At 52.4% G+C, this 13,901-nt stretch overlaps 2 protein-coding genes across 5 annotated transcripts in view; both read right to left on the minus strand.

Annotated features, from left to right (window-relative positions):
* Nucleotides 1-472, minus strand: part of ARHGAP27 (Rho GTPase activating protein 27) — a 31,711-nt gene extending 31,239 nt beyond the window's left edge. Inside the window, exon 1 of the mRNA XM_014537779.1 lies at nucleotides 335-472. The gene's annotated coding sequence lies outside the window, so the exon portion shown is untranslated. The remainder of the gene's footprint in view (nucleotides 1-334) is intronic.
* A 1,310-nt stretch (nucleotides 473-1,782) lies between these two features.
* The window catches only part of PLEKHM1 (pleckstrin homology domain containing, family M (with RUN domain) member 1), a 45,725-nt gene continuing 33,606 nt past the window's right edge, over nucleotides 1,783-13,901 (minus strand). For all 4 annotated transcript variants that reach the window (XM_014537765.1, XM_005863882.2, XM_014537763.1 and 1 more), the window contains 4 exons: nucleotides 9,743-9,936; nucleotides 5,636-5,699; nucleotides 4,747-4,904; nucleotides 1,783-3,928 (listed from right to left, as the gene is read on the minus strand). In XM_014537765.1, the coding sequence (XP_014393251.1) occupies nucleotides 3,820-3,928; nucleotides 4,747-4,904; nucleotides 5,636-5,699; nucleotides 9,743-9,936 (525 nt within the window). In that variant the 3' untranslated portion in view covers nucleotides 1,783-3,819. The remainder of the gene's footprint in view (nucleotides 3,929-4,746; nucleotides 4,905-5,635; nucleotides 5,700-9,742; nucleotides 9,937-13,901) is intronic.

Raw genomic sequence — 13,901 nt, forward strand, 5'->3', positions numbered from 1 at the left:
TCCGCCGCCCAGCTCCCGCGCTGCCGGGTTTCCTGTTCAACAATATAGCGAGGGAGGCACCAGCCGAGCGCACCAGGCAGAACTTCCTCCCGGGCTGGGGCAGGGCTGCGGCGGCGAGAGACAATCCCCGGTGTCCTGGCTTCCTGTCCCCTCTGGGCGAGCCAGCGCCCTGGGAACAGAGGCGCCACCCCTCCCCCAGCGCTTCCCGGGACCCGGGGCCGCACCTGGCTGCTCCCGGGAGGTGGAGGCAGCAGGACCAGGACAGGAGGACGAGGGGGTCGGGTCTCCTCACCTACTTCTGGCTGAATTTCCCTCCCAACGACTTGGTTCTCACCTTCTCCTGGATCCTGGTTGGGGAGGAGGGCGCCCCTCCGATGTCTCCAGGGTAAGATCAGAGCAACTTCCTGGGGCTGGGCTCATGCTCCTCACCTTATCTCTGCAGCTGCTTCCGGTGGGCTGGGGACACGAACACCTACTTCACAGGATTGTTGAGAAGATTAAATGAGATGCACTAAGGGCGTTGTTGTTATGATCACATTATCATTATAAAACACACAGCGTATTAGCTGTGATTCGTGCTACTTTTAGAAAAATACATTTTTATTGATTTCAGAGAGGAAGGGAGAGGGACAGACAGAAACATCAAGGATGAGAGAGAATCATGATCAGCTGACTCCTGCGGGCCCCCTACTGGGGATTGAGACTGCAACCCAGGCATGTGCCCTGACTGGGAATAGAACCGTGACCTATGTTCATGCTCAACCACTGAGCCACGCTGGCCAGGCCTGACTAACACTTCTTTTATAACGAGAGGAGCCTCTTTGGGTTTGGAATGAGGTCTCCAAATCTCCCATCCTCCTCTAGATGGTGGTGGTGGTGGGGGGGGGGGGGACAAGAGTCCTCAGAGGCACTTTGCGGAGGACAAAGGCGCTGAGTCCAAAGGCAGGGCAGGTCACTTGCCCCTGGCCCTCTTGCCCCAGGTGGGCCTGCCTCCTCCCCATTCCCCACCGCACCTCCCAGCCCTCAAACCAGGTTCCTCCTGTCTTCCTGGAGCCCACCCCCACCTACTGCCCCTGGGGGAGGTGAGCTTGACGAAGCTGGGCTCATGGGATGGGCAGTGGGTGCTCCCTCATGGGCTGAAAGGACAGGAAACTGCAGACCTAAATGTCATCTTTTCCAGTCCCATTTCCCTGCAATCTGATTTCCCTGAAAATTAGCATTTCCTTCTGTCTGTACAGTGGGCAGTGGTGGGCTTCCCCCTGCGGGAGCCCCCTGGACCTTCCGAGGAAGGTCTACAGACAAATAAAAGCCCATGTGAGCCCTCAAACCATGAGGGCGGAATCAGGGCCCTGCCCAGCCTGTCCTTCCTGAGCCCCTCCGCTCAATCCAGTGGGAAATGTAGGCCTGAGGTTTCCCATGTTCCGGGGCCAGGGGTCTGCACTTTGGCATGGAAGGCACAGGAAAGAAGCCATGGTGGCGGGATTTCAGGCATCAGCTTCAGTTGTTGCATAGGAATAAACCTCCCTGAAATCCAACCCCCTGGAGGCCCTGACTCCTCAGACTCCAAGGGTGGGGTATATACCAAACCTGTGACTGCCCTCTCCTCCATGCCCACTGCTGGCACACAAGTCTCCTGCTTGCAAATGTTTACCACTCCCCATCCTCTCCTCTCCGGTGCCTAGGGACTAACAGGAGAGCGGAGGCCCAATCAGACTGGCAATGGATGGCCCAGGGTCTCCCCCAATCAGCCACAGCGTTAGGATTCAGAAGCCAGACCAGAGATTAGAAATATCAGATCTTTACTGCAAAATCATTCGAACAACACACAGCAGCAGTTCCTTCAGTACATTGCCAAGCACCAGGGCCCCATGCTGCAAAGTTTATTGCATCAAGTGACACTTTAAAAATAGTGTGGCCACTACTGGGGTTCACATCAGCTTTCCGTCGGAGGAGAGGAGGTGCCACTCAGCTCATCTGAAAGCATCAGCAGCTTTGGGGGATAGGGGAGCGTCAGATTTAATGCTTCTAATCTCTGGGAGCGCAGGGGTGGAGCAGACTAAAGTGGGCACCTCCAAGGTCTCACTCCTGCCCCCTCCTAGGGCACCTCGTGGAATACAGAACATATAGGCCCAGCCACGGCCACACTGCTCACCCAGGCTGGGCTCCTGCCCACTCAGGGATCTGGGGCAGTTGGGGCTCCGATCAGGCTGTGCTGGCATAAATGCTCTGAGGGGTGGGATGAGGATAAGGATCCATTTCTGCTTCTGGAGGCTTTGGTGTGCTGGGCACAGGTGTGCACCATCTTACAAGAGGGGACAGAGAGGCTGTGTGGCAGCCCCTCCCCCACCTGCCCAGTACCTCCTCTGTTCTATTGCACAATTTATCCAGCTCCACGGGGCTAGACAGGTGACTCAGCAGCCACATCACCCCCAGGGAGGAGTGGGAGTAAGCTCATCTCCTGGCAGGACAGGTGGGTCTTCACATGAGGCCCCCAATCTCACGCTGAGTGCAGAGATGACCGGAGGGCCCCAGGGCGGAGGGGGGCTGGATTCAGGAGAGGAGGGAGGGATGCAGCAGATTCCCCCAAACCCCAAGGGTCTAAATATCATTTGAAAACCATTCCAACACCCTTTCAAATGGCAATGGTGTTTCAATGACATTTCCCAGTCTCCAGCGGCGCCCCTCCCGGGCCAGTCCGGCAAAGCTGTGTGAATGCATGGCTTTGTGAACGGAGGTGAAGCCCTTCCGTGGCCCTTCCCCCGCTGGCCCCCGCACATCTCAGCAGCGGGGCTGGCACGCTTCGTGAAGGACGGGTCACTGTTCCACAGTGTGTGCCAAGACCGGCCCCGGCCTGGGCTCACTGCCCTCTCTGTGAGCCCAGACTACCTCTGTCCCAGCAGCGGTCAGGCAGGCAGGGGTGGGACCCCTGAGAGTGTCCCAGTGTAGGGTAGGAGTGAGGAGGGCATGGGGCTGAGGGGTGGGCCCGCCCCGGGCCCGCCTCTGGCCCAAGGAAGATGCAAAGTGCTGACAGTGCTGGGTTGAAGTCATTCCCCTTCTCGTGCAGGGACCAGAATCCTGGCCACAGAAGAGCCAAGGGGCTCTGACACAGAGAAAGATGGGCTTTTCAGGTGGGGGGCATGGGGCAGGGAGTAGAGAGGGAGAGGAAGAAGGTGGCATCAGGACTGACCCGCCTGGCCCCATGGGCGGTTTGGCACATTGCACTTGAGCTGTTGGCAGTAAGCGTCTGGGGAGGGTGAAGGAGAGGCAGCTGACGGGCTCTGTCCCAGGGATGCCCAGCAGCCCGCCTGTCTGCAGACCAGGCCTGGGCGGTACCTGCACATTCGCTCATGGTGAGAATGCCTGGATTTCTTGGATGACTTGTATAGGGTTAAGAATAAAAAAATATTTTCTATTGAAATAGGAAGGGGGAAAACCCACCTTAAAAAACTAGACCTTTTAATCAGGCATGTGGATTTGGAAATGCGCCCCAAGTCTTATTTCCACAGTGTGTGAACAGCCCTGATGGGGGTGCCATGTCAGTGAGATGAGCTGGAGCCTGATTAGTGCAGAGTCCCCCCACCCCCAGCACCCCGGACAGGGGGCGTCTGCTGGTGTCCCACCTCCTGGAGCAGATGGTGGGGGGGGCATCAATCATCAAGCCCTCTGGTAGGCTCATGCTCTAGTCACATCTGAGAGTCTTCCTGACGAGGGAGACAGCTGTGACACCTCGAGAGAGTGGCCGGGGCTGATGGCAAACACAGCTGCATGGCTGAGCTGAACCCTCACCCCGAGGCCTTTGAGGGGGGTCAGGAGACTGGGTTAGGTGAGAGCGTTCTGTTCGTGGTACTTGCGCCGGCGGGCACAGCGGGGGCAGCCCGTCACCACGGCCTGGCAGCTCTGGTGGAAGACCGTCTTGCATTCGCCACACCTGGGAGAAAGAGGCAAGTGCTACTTGTGCGAATGGGCGGAGGCCTCCCCTGGGGCCTGAGGCTGGCCAGTGTTCCTGACCAGAGCCCACAGTCGGGCTGTGTTCCACCCACAACCCCCGGCCTGCAGGCACCACTTCTCCATCCAGGGAGAAGAGATTCTTGCAGCGATGCGTACCCAAGGTCATGTGATGCCTGCTGACCCTCTATTTCATTTTTTATAAATGCTGCTGAGACTCACTAATGACTTCTTGCCTATGGTTAAGATACTCTGCAGATGAAAACACTCAGCCCAGGTCTGTTCAGGGGCTGAATCTGGGCCAGGGAACACCTACTGAAAATGAATGAATGCTCCCACCAGTTCAGATTTCCACTCCCACATGGGTTGGAAGGAAGGTTTGGTGGATGAATTTGTCCATTTAGAGGCTTCTGATAATGAGCGAGTGATAACTGGGAATAAGAACGACCATGACAGGGGCAGAGGTCACCCACCAGTTGCCCATTTTGTGCTGGGCCTTGTCCAACACTCCAGGGCAATAACTCATTCAGTCCCTCCTCAACCCATTCATAGATGACAAAACTGAGACCCCGGAAGAGAGCCAACAGCATTCTCTGAGGGCTTGTGTTGTCCCCTGAGCAGGACTGGGGCTGACCATGACTGCCCAGGGCATCAGCTGCTCTAAACAACCTCACTAACCCGAGGCACTAGCGCAGAGGGGATGTTAAGTGTGTTCCCATTCAAGGACCCAGGTCTGCCACGCCACCCTGAAATGCTGGGGGAAGGGGAGGGGTGGGGCATCTGGCTGGGTGTCCTGCATACCTGATGGTGGTGTCAAACTCGAAGGGGAAGATGATGTCATGGTGGTGGCAGATCTGGCAGATGAAGCCACGCTGGGTGCACAGGTCACAGTGGTAGACATGCTGGGAGGCAAACTCGATCAGGGTCTTGAGGAATCCTTCATACACTCCCTCCGAGATCTGTAGGGGCAGATGCAGGCCGCCAGGCATTTTAGGGAGCTGTGCTGAGGCCAAGGCTGTCTGCAAAGCGTGGCCTATTGGCGGCACCCTGCCTGAAGAACTGCTCCCCGGCTGGTGTGGCTCTGTGGCTGAGCATAAACTCATGCACCAACAGGTCCCTGGTTCGATTCCTGGTCGGGTACATGCCCGGGTTTCAGGCTGGATCCCCAGTGGAGTGTGTGCGAGAGGCAGCCGATCGATGTTTCTCTCTCATTGATCTTCCTATCTCTCCCTCCCTCTCCCTCAAAAAAAAAAAAAATCAATAAAAACATATTAAAAAAACACACAACAACTCCTATTCCAATAGAAGTGTCTTTCCATTTGGGCATGAAATCCTCCCCAAATCAGGCCAAGCAGTACAGGCATCAGCCTTTGTGCAGGTGGGGATCACGGGATTGACAGACGAGGCCCAAATCCACTGTCCCTTTCCTTGAGCAAAGGAATGTCTCAAACTCTCACCCCTGTGATCCTGGGCTTTGCTGTAGTGCCTGCTTATTCCCGGGGCGCTGCGGGCTCACTCACTGCCCCAGGAAGCAAGGGACCGGGGGACACCAGTCCAAGGTCCTGAAAAGCTGCAGACCTCTGTTTTGTCTCAGTGAACTCAGCAACACCACCCCCACCTCCCTTTCTGATTTTTTCCAGGAATGGGGTCCCTCTGGAGAGGTTTGGGGGTGGGGGGGCAACTTTCTCACCTGCTGGAGGTCAGCGACACTGTACTTGTGGGGAGACTCCAAGAGATAATTCCTGTGGGTGAGCCTTCAAAGAAAACACAAGAGGTCCCTTAGAAGGGTTTCCAAGCCCCGCCAACCTGTTTGTTTTCATCCCCTGGGCGGGGCTGAGCAGGCACCGACACCTCCCACCTGGGCGGGGTGCTGAGGAGGAGCACAGCCAGCCAGCCGGGCGGAACCTGGCCTTCCAGTGACTGACTAACATAGGGACCTCGGGCAGGTTACTCAACCTCCCCGAGCCTCACGTTTCCGCACCTGAGAAATGGAGCTGTTTTGGGGGTTAAATAATTTATTTAAAACTTTTGGCACGGTGCCTCGCACATCGTAAACAATGAATAATTACCTAACTCTAGTTGCTAAACTTGTATTGCACAACTGAAATTCAATGAGAGCAGAACTTAAATGTTCTTACCAAAAAAAAATTCTGAATAAATAAGTAAATAATGTGGTGAGTGTGTTAATTAACCAGATGGGAGGAATTCTTTCCCAATGTGTACATATAGCTAATCAACACACTGTACACTTTAGATATCTTACAATTTTATTTGTCAACTATACCTCAATAAGGCTAAAAATGCTTTTTTAACTTAAAGGTATAAAAAAAAAAAAGTAAATGTCTATAAAAATAATAATGAGGAAGAGGATGATGAAAGCTAACAGTTGGTACCAGGAACTGGGCTGAAAGATTATATATAAATATAAACTTATTACTCCTCACAATAATCCTTTGAGGTCAGCACTATTATAACACTCACTTTGAGGAGGAGAGGAAATGGAGGAACAGAGGTTCAATAACTTGCTGTGGCCGCACAGCTAGGAAGCTGCAGAGCTGGAGTTTGAATGTAAGCGCTTGGCTCTGGAGCCTGTGTTCTCATCCGCCCTGTGGATGCCTGTAGGTGTCAGCTGTTGTCTTTATTGCCCCCATCACATATCAGGGACAGTGCTGGGGACAGAAATGCACAGGACCTGGCTTCTGCCCTCCCGCAGCCCTGGTCTGGCTGAGGGACAGACATTCAAGCATCTGGTTTCGGTGCCCTGTGAGGACCTGAGACCTGTCCTCAGCCCCACGGCAGATCCCCTTTCAGAGGTGGGTGGGGAGGCGGGGGGACAGAGGATGAGCTCCACCACCAACCGGGCTCTGGTTTCTACCCCGCTGATGGCAGAGGTCCCAGGGTTACATCCTGAGGGACAGAGAGGAAACACCTGCAGACGCTCCCCGGGTACAAAGCCTGCCTGGCCTTGCGGTGTGAGTGTGCACGGTGCTGGGGTCTGGGGAGAATGCTCCAATTCCGAGGAAGCCTGCAAACCTGCCCCAGGATGCTCTGAACATCCGGGCCGGATGGGGCCAGACCCTGGGGTGTCTGGAATGGGGGCTTGGCCATGGCTCACTCCACAGCCTCAATTATGGTCCAGGGGGGAAGCCAATCCAGGGTGGAGATGGCAAGTCCCCCCAAGCAGCCAGGCAGGCTACATAGTGATCCTCGGGGTGAGGACACTGCCGACTGGATGCTCAGTTCTTTCTTTCTTTTTTTTTTTTAAACACACACACACTATTGATTTCAGAGAGGAAGGGAGAGGGAGAGATAGAAACATCAATGATGAGAGAGAATCATTGATCGGCTGCCTCCTGCATGCCCCACGCTGGGGATCGAGCCTGTAACTCGGGCGTGTGCCCTTGATGGGAATCCTTCAGTCCGCAGGCCGAAGCTCCATCCACTGAGCCAGACCAGCTATGACTAGACGCTCAGTACTTTATGCTGGTCTCCCAAGGAAAATCCCAGCTTTCTGGGAACAGGAAGCCGCCATTTATCATCAGGAAAACGCAGGGGGTGGGGGTGGTGCTCAGGCTGTTCCTGAGTTGGCAGGAAGGGTGGGGCTGATTTGGATGGACAGTCACCTCTATCATCTGCCCTCTGCTCAGTCATGGAAGCCCTGGGGGCCATCAGGTCCAGAGCCTTCCCTGTGAGCCACTGCACCTGGGCCTGTCACACTCAGAGGCCTTACAACTGCAGAGGGAGGTGAAGTCGAGGGGGCGGGGGGAGCTCCCCCTTGCTGGTGGCAGCCCCCTGGCTGGGTCCTTGGAGAGAAAGGGGATCCCACACCCGAGACCTGCCTATTCCTTCTCAGCCCTTCTCGTCCTCTCACCCTCCACCTGGATGACTCAGTCCAAGCCACCTTTCCTCTCGGAGCTACTACGGCTGCTGCCAAACTCGGTCTTTTCAAACTCCTGATCGGAATGTGACAGTTCCTGCTCTGACCCTCCAATGGCTCCCACTGCTGGCAGAATAAAACACAGGCGCCAAAAAGGACACATATGTAATACCCTATGTAATACTTTAAGCAATAAAAAAAATTAAAAAAAAAAAGGGAGGAAAAAAAAGGAATGAAGTACTGATACATGCTTCAGCATGGATGAACCTTGAAAATATTATGCTAAGTGAAAGAAGCCAGTCACAAAAGTCCACAATTTTATGATTCTATTCATACGGAATGTCCAAAATAGGCAAATCTACAAAGGTAGAAAGTAGATTAGTCCCTAGTTCTGGGGGAGGATGTGGGGATTAGGGAATCAAGGCTAAGGGGAACAGGATTTCTTTTGGGTAACAAAAATGATTCTAAGATTGATTGCGTTGATGTTTGTACAACTCTGTGGATATACTACAAACACCCGAATTGTACATTTTTAAGTTTTTATTTATTGATTCGTGAGAGGAGAGAGAGAGAGAGAACATCAATTTATTGTTTCAATTATTTATGTATTCATTGGTGGATTCTTATATGTGCCCGGATTGGTGATCGAACCTGAAACCTTGGTTTATCGGATGATGCTCTAACCAACTGAATTACCCGGCCAGGGCTGAATTGTACATTTTAAATGGCTGAATTCTGTGGTATGTGAATTATATCTCATTAAAACTGAAATAGAATACCAAAAAACAAACAAACAAACAAAAAAAACAAAAAACACAGGTGCCATTGGTGTGGCACACGGGACCTTCCAGGTCTGGCCCTGCACCCACAATCCAGCTGCACTAAGCCCCCTGTGGGTCCTGGTGAGCCACACTCCCACCCGCCTTCATGCCACAGGTCCCCTTAGCCAGGAAAGCCGGGCCTTCCCTTCCCCTTAGTTTTTCTAAGCCCATCTCCTTATACACGGGGTGCCATGTGCTGCGGTAACCCTGTTTTCCTGTGTGTAAGGCAGAGTGAGGTCTGGAAGCTCAAACAATACCCACAGGTGAGACTGCAGGGGGTCCCAACTTTCTGCCTGATTCTCATTCTTCCTGTTTGAATATTATCTTTGCAAGAAGAAAAACATTGTTTTTCCTTAATGAAAAGGCAGAACTCCACAAACACTCAGCTCAGATGTTATCTCCTCTGGGGGCTACCCTGGCCCTCTGGGCCCTGCCAAAGCTGGGTCAGGTGCCCTCTCTCATGGCACATGCCACGCTGAACTAGGGCCATCTGTCTGCCTGTCCGTGTCCCTTCCCCGACTCTAAGCCTCTGATGCAGCCTTCACCACAACTCAGAAGGCCACGTGAATACAGGGGTGACTTGCCCATTTTACAGACAAGAAAAATGAGGCTCAGAGAAGTAAAGCGACTTCCCTGAATCACACAGTGGGTCTGAGCCCGGGCAGAGGCTCCTCCTGTTCTGCTTCTTTTATAAAAAATATGTTTTTATGGCCCAGCTGGCGTGGCTCAGTGGTTGAGCATGGACCCAGGCACCAGGAGGTCACCAGTTCAATTCCTGGTCAGGGCACATTCCTGGGCTTGATCCCTGGTGGAGGCTGTGTGGGAGGCAGCTAATCGATGTTTCTCTCATCAATGTTTCTATTTCTCTCTCCCTCTCTCTCTCTAAAATCAATAAAAGCATATCTATCTATCTATCTATATATATTTCTTTAAAAAAACATGTTTATTTATTTCAGAGGGGACGAGGGGGGGAGAGAGAGAGAGAGAAAGAGAGAGAGAAAGAGAGAGAGAGAGAGAATAATGAGAGAATCATTGATTGGCTGCCTCCTGCGTGTCCCCAGAGGACGCCTGAGCGTGTGTCCACGTGCAGGGAGCTCACCTTTTGCTGAGCTCCTTCAGGGCCCCGCTCCGGCACAGGCCCAGGTAATCCCCCAGAAGCTTCAGCTGCTCCCGGCTCCTCCCGATGAGGTGCATCCGCTCCTCGTGCTCGTATAGCGATGGGTTCACCAGCTGCAGGTTGATGAGGGGTTGGGCCCGGATCTTCATCAGGAACTTCAGGGCCTGCCGGCAGACCTGGGGACACCACCAGGCAATGGGGGTAAGACAGAAAGGCCCTTCAGTAAGCGCCTCTGGGTCAGGCCCTGCATTACCCACCCACCCACTCAGGCTGCAGCCACCCTCCAAGAGGATGGTGCCATTCCGTTTTACAGATGAAGAAACTGGGATTCGGAGAGATGAAGTGACTTGGCCTGGGCCCACGGCTCATAAACGCCAAGATCTGAACCCAGTTTCTATGAGCCCCAAACCTCCGCTCCCTCCATGGCACCCGCTGCTGCCCTCCCAGACCATGCTGGGACGGAGGAGGGGTCCCCCTCCCCCGGGGCCTCAGGGACCCTTCCCAGGACTTCCTCTCCTCCCAGCCCCCATTTTCCTGCCTAAAGGAAACGCACTGTCTCCTGGGCCGACTCAGGAACCAGGTGACTGGCTGAGTCAGGCTCCAACCACAGGAAGCCACAGATCAGACGCAGCTTGACAAGAGGTTTCCCCAGTTCCCTCGGCTCTGCCAGCAGCAGCACCAGGGCTCCCCGAGTCTCCGTGCAGAGTTCAGTGACCCACCTCAGCCTGTCCCACCTGAGAGGGTGCTGAAAGTTTTACCCTCAGGCCCCGCCCTCATGCCAAAGCCAAGTACTGAGCACCTACTGTTTGCTAGTCACTGGGCTGAGGATCTTGACCACCTCTTTTCTTCATCCCCAGCAACAACCTAAAGGGGAAGGTGCCATCATCCCCACTTCATTGGTGAGGAAACTGAGGTTCAGAGAAGCTAAAGTGGCTTATCCAACCCACCTGTAGGCAGTGGAGACCAGGCCTAAGCTGAGGTGTGGTCTCCTCCACTGTCAACTACTGTGCAGTAGCTAAGAGTCTGTCTTTCAAGTCAGAATTAGATTTGAATCCTGGCTCACTACTTCCTACCTTATGACCCGTGAAACTTCCTTAACCTCTCGGTGACTCAGTTTCCTTATGTGTAAAATGGAAAAAAATAAAACCACTTGTCTCCTGAAATTATTTTGAGTTTAGATTAAAAAATAATCCAAGTGCCCTAGCAGGTTTGCTCACTGGTTAGAGCATCAGCCCTCGAACTGAAGGGTTGCTGGTTTGATTCTGGTCAAGGACACATACCTCGGTTGCAGGCTTGATCCCCGGCCCCGGTCAGGGCACCTGCGGGAAGCAACCCATCGATGTGTCTCTCTCACATAGATGTTTCTCTCTCTCTGTCTCTCCTCCTCCCTTCCACTCTCTCTAAAAAATTAATGGAAAAATATCCTGGGGTGAGGATCAACAACAACAACAAAGTCTATGTAAGCCCCTGGCACGGAGCATAGACTCAGCCAAGGGGCTGCCATCAGACGCTGAGCTGCTGTGGACCAGCTGCCCCCGGAGGGTCAGGAATGTAACAGGGGCCTCAGGACGCTTCTGGTCCCCCAACTCCACTGGCATCTCTCGCCTCCCCCAGCAATGGACAGCTCCTCTTTCCCATGTCCCAGGGGTACCAGGCCCCAGCCAATGGGCAGCCCAGTGTCCAAGCCCCTGTGAGTCAGATCAAACTGCTGTTCCCCAGCCCTCACCCATCCCATCCCTGACCACAACTCAGCCTCAGGCCTCGGGTGAGGTGCAGATGAAATAACACACGGAATGTGGCTGAAAATAGCCGAGCGCCGCGGACGGGCAGGGGCTTTGTGCTGCAGGGACTGTTTCTATCCCGCGCGTGCGGAGGAGACAGACAAAGAAAGCAGCCCCAGTCCTGGCCTCACGTCCTGCCAAGTGCCAGGCAGGCCTCGCACAAGTGGGTCAGCCAGGGTAGTGACGGTGAGCAGCCAGGCCCCTACCCTGAGAGCCAGGCACTTTCTAGTCTGAATTTCCCTGTGTTCCCCAAGCCAGGGATCTGAGAGCGAGCTGGATATTCCCACTCTCAGACATGCTGAGAAGAGGACTGTCATTCTCTAGCTGGAACGAGGAAGTGGCACCAGAATTACAGCAATGAATAAGGAGATGGCCCAACAGAAATATCCGGGTGTTGTAAACAGTGAGTGTGTTTTATGGTCAAAGGCTTCTTTGCCTTTGTGGTGATTTTTGAGGTTTAATTTTCTCCATGTAGTTATTTAAATACTTAACATTGAGGGTATGGGTGGGGATGAGGTAACCAAAAAAAACACACAAACAGAACAAGATGAAGCTAACGTCTTCGGGGTTCCCATCCCCGGGAGGGTAGAGGCTGGGATGGCACAGACTCTGAGTCCCACGCTCCCTGTGCCCTGGCGAGGACACATCCACATGCCAAGACTGCATGGACCCTGACGGGTGACCCAGGGGCCAGTGTGACCTGCCTCGGGAGAGGGGAAAGGCACCGCCCGAGTGACGGGAGGGAACTGTCTCCTTCGGTCCTCACACGAGCCCGAAACAGACACTGGTGGTGAAGTATGGTAGCAATCATCTCAGGTAGAAACTGTAGTTTAACTTTAACCCTGCTGTTTGGTTTCTGTACTTATTTGCTTGCTAAAATAATAGAAAAGTTATATAAATCACCCCATTCGATTGAATACCCTATTGATTGTACTGTGAATATCCCATTGGTTGTGGTCATACTGGTCTTAGAAAGCACATTTTCCTTTACCTGGGAAAGACAGCACAGTTATCCCAAGGTCAGAGGGCTCCAGTTAACGTGTCCCTGTTGACTCAGTGTTCCGGAGACCCAAAACTGTAATTTAGATAACATGCTTAAGTCTGACCAGGTTCCTCATTCCAGACCCGAGGGCTCTAGATAATGTGTTTCTGTCAATTCAGTGACCCGGAGACCCAAAACTATAATTTAGATAACATGCTGCTTCTGCTTCTGTAAACTGCTTTTTTTGCAAACCAGGTTCCTCATTCCAAACCTTGGGATGTAACCAATACCTTTGTGATCTTTGCCTATATAAGTCTGGTTTTGCGGCCATCTTATTACTATGAGATTTGGGGAATGGCCCCTCATAGTCCCGGATTGCAATAAATGTGACTCTTTAATTAGACTTCTTGAGGCGCCCTTCTGTGATTCGCGGGGTACATTACAACAGTAGTAACCCACCTTTCCCGATGAGGAGGCTGAGGTTAAACAATTTGCTCACGGTAACACAGCCAGAAAAGTGGGTAAGCTCAGCTGGAGAAGAGGAAAGCCTGAACCATCTTAAAATACATCTTAGTTAAAAGCATTTGGTGAACATAAGAAAGTATCAAAGATGTAATACTAAGTAAACCAAGTGTGTTATAAAACAATGTGAGTCCAGGATAATCCCAATTTTATAAAAAAGTAGACACATTTATACATAGATGCATGGTGTGGACAAAAAAGAGGTGCTGGATCTAACCGAAACTAACCTCACAAGGTGATCTGATCATAAATTCCCAACGGGGCAGGTCAGGGTGGTAGTCAGGCCCCAGGCCTATAACTTCTCTAGCAAAAGGCTTATCTCTGCCTTCAGCAAGCGCTGTCCATTGTTCCTCTGCATCTAGGGTACACACCTTTAAAATGCCTCTTTTTAAACCCCCTCCTCCTAAAGTGTGACCACTCTCAAGAGAGCACATAATTTTGTTAACTATTCTAAAGTCCAATCCCTGCCTTGCTTTCTCCCATCTTCATTACGTTCCCTCTTTAATTGTCATGTATAAAAGAAAGTGCAAAGCTGTCATTCTCTAGAGCAGCGGTTCTCAACCTATGGGTCTCGAACAATGAAAATACATCCTGTATATCAGATATTTACATTATGATTCATAACAGTAGCAAAATTACAGTTATGAAGTAGCAATGAAAATAATTTTATGGTTGGGGGTCACACAACATGAGGAACTGTATTAAAGGCTCACGGCATTAGGAAGGTTGAGAACCACTGCAGTCTAGAGTATTTGAGGTCTTGCTTCCCAGTAATTGTCATTAGTTTTTTCCATTGTCAGGTTCTTACACTGACAACAGAAAAGGCTGACTGCTCCAAGGGGATTTGCAACCAGCT

The sequence above is a fragment of the Myotis brandtii genome, unplaced genomic scaffold, assembly GCF_000412655.1.
Source record: "Myotis brandtii unplaced genomic scaffold, ASM41265v1 scaffold1814, whole genome shotgun sequence".
Taxonomy (NCBI): Eukaryota; Metazoa; Chordata; class Mammalia; order Chiroptera; family Vespertilionidae; genus Myotis; species Myotis brandtii.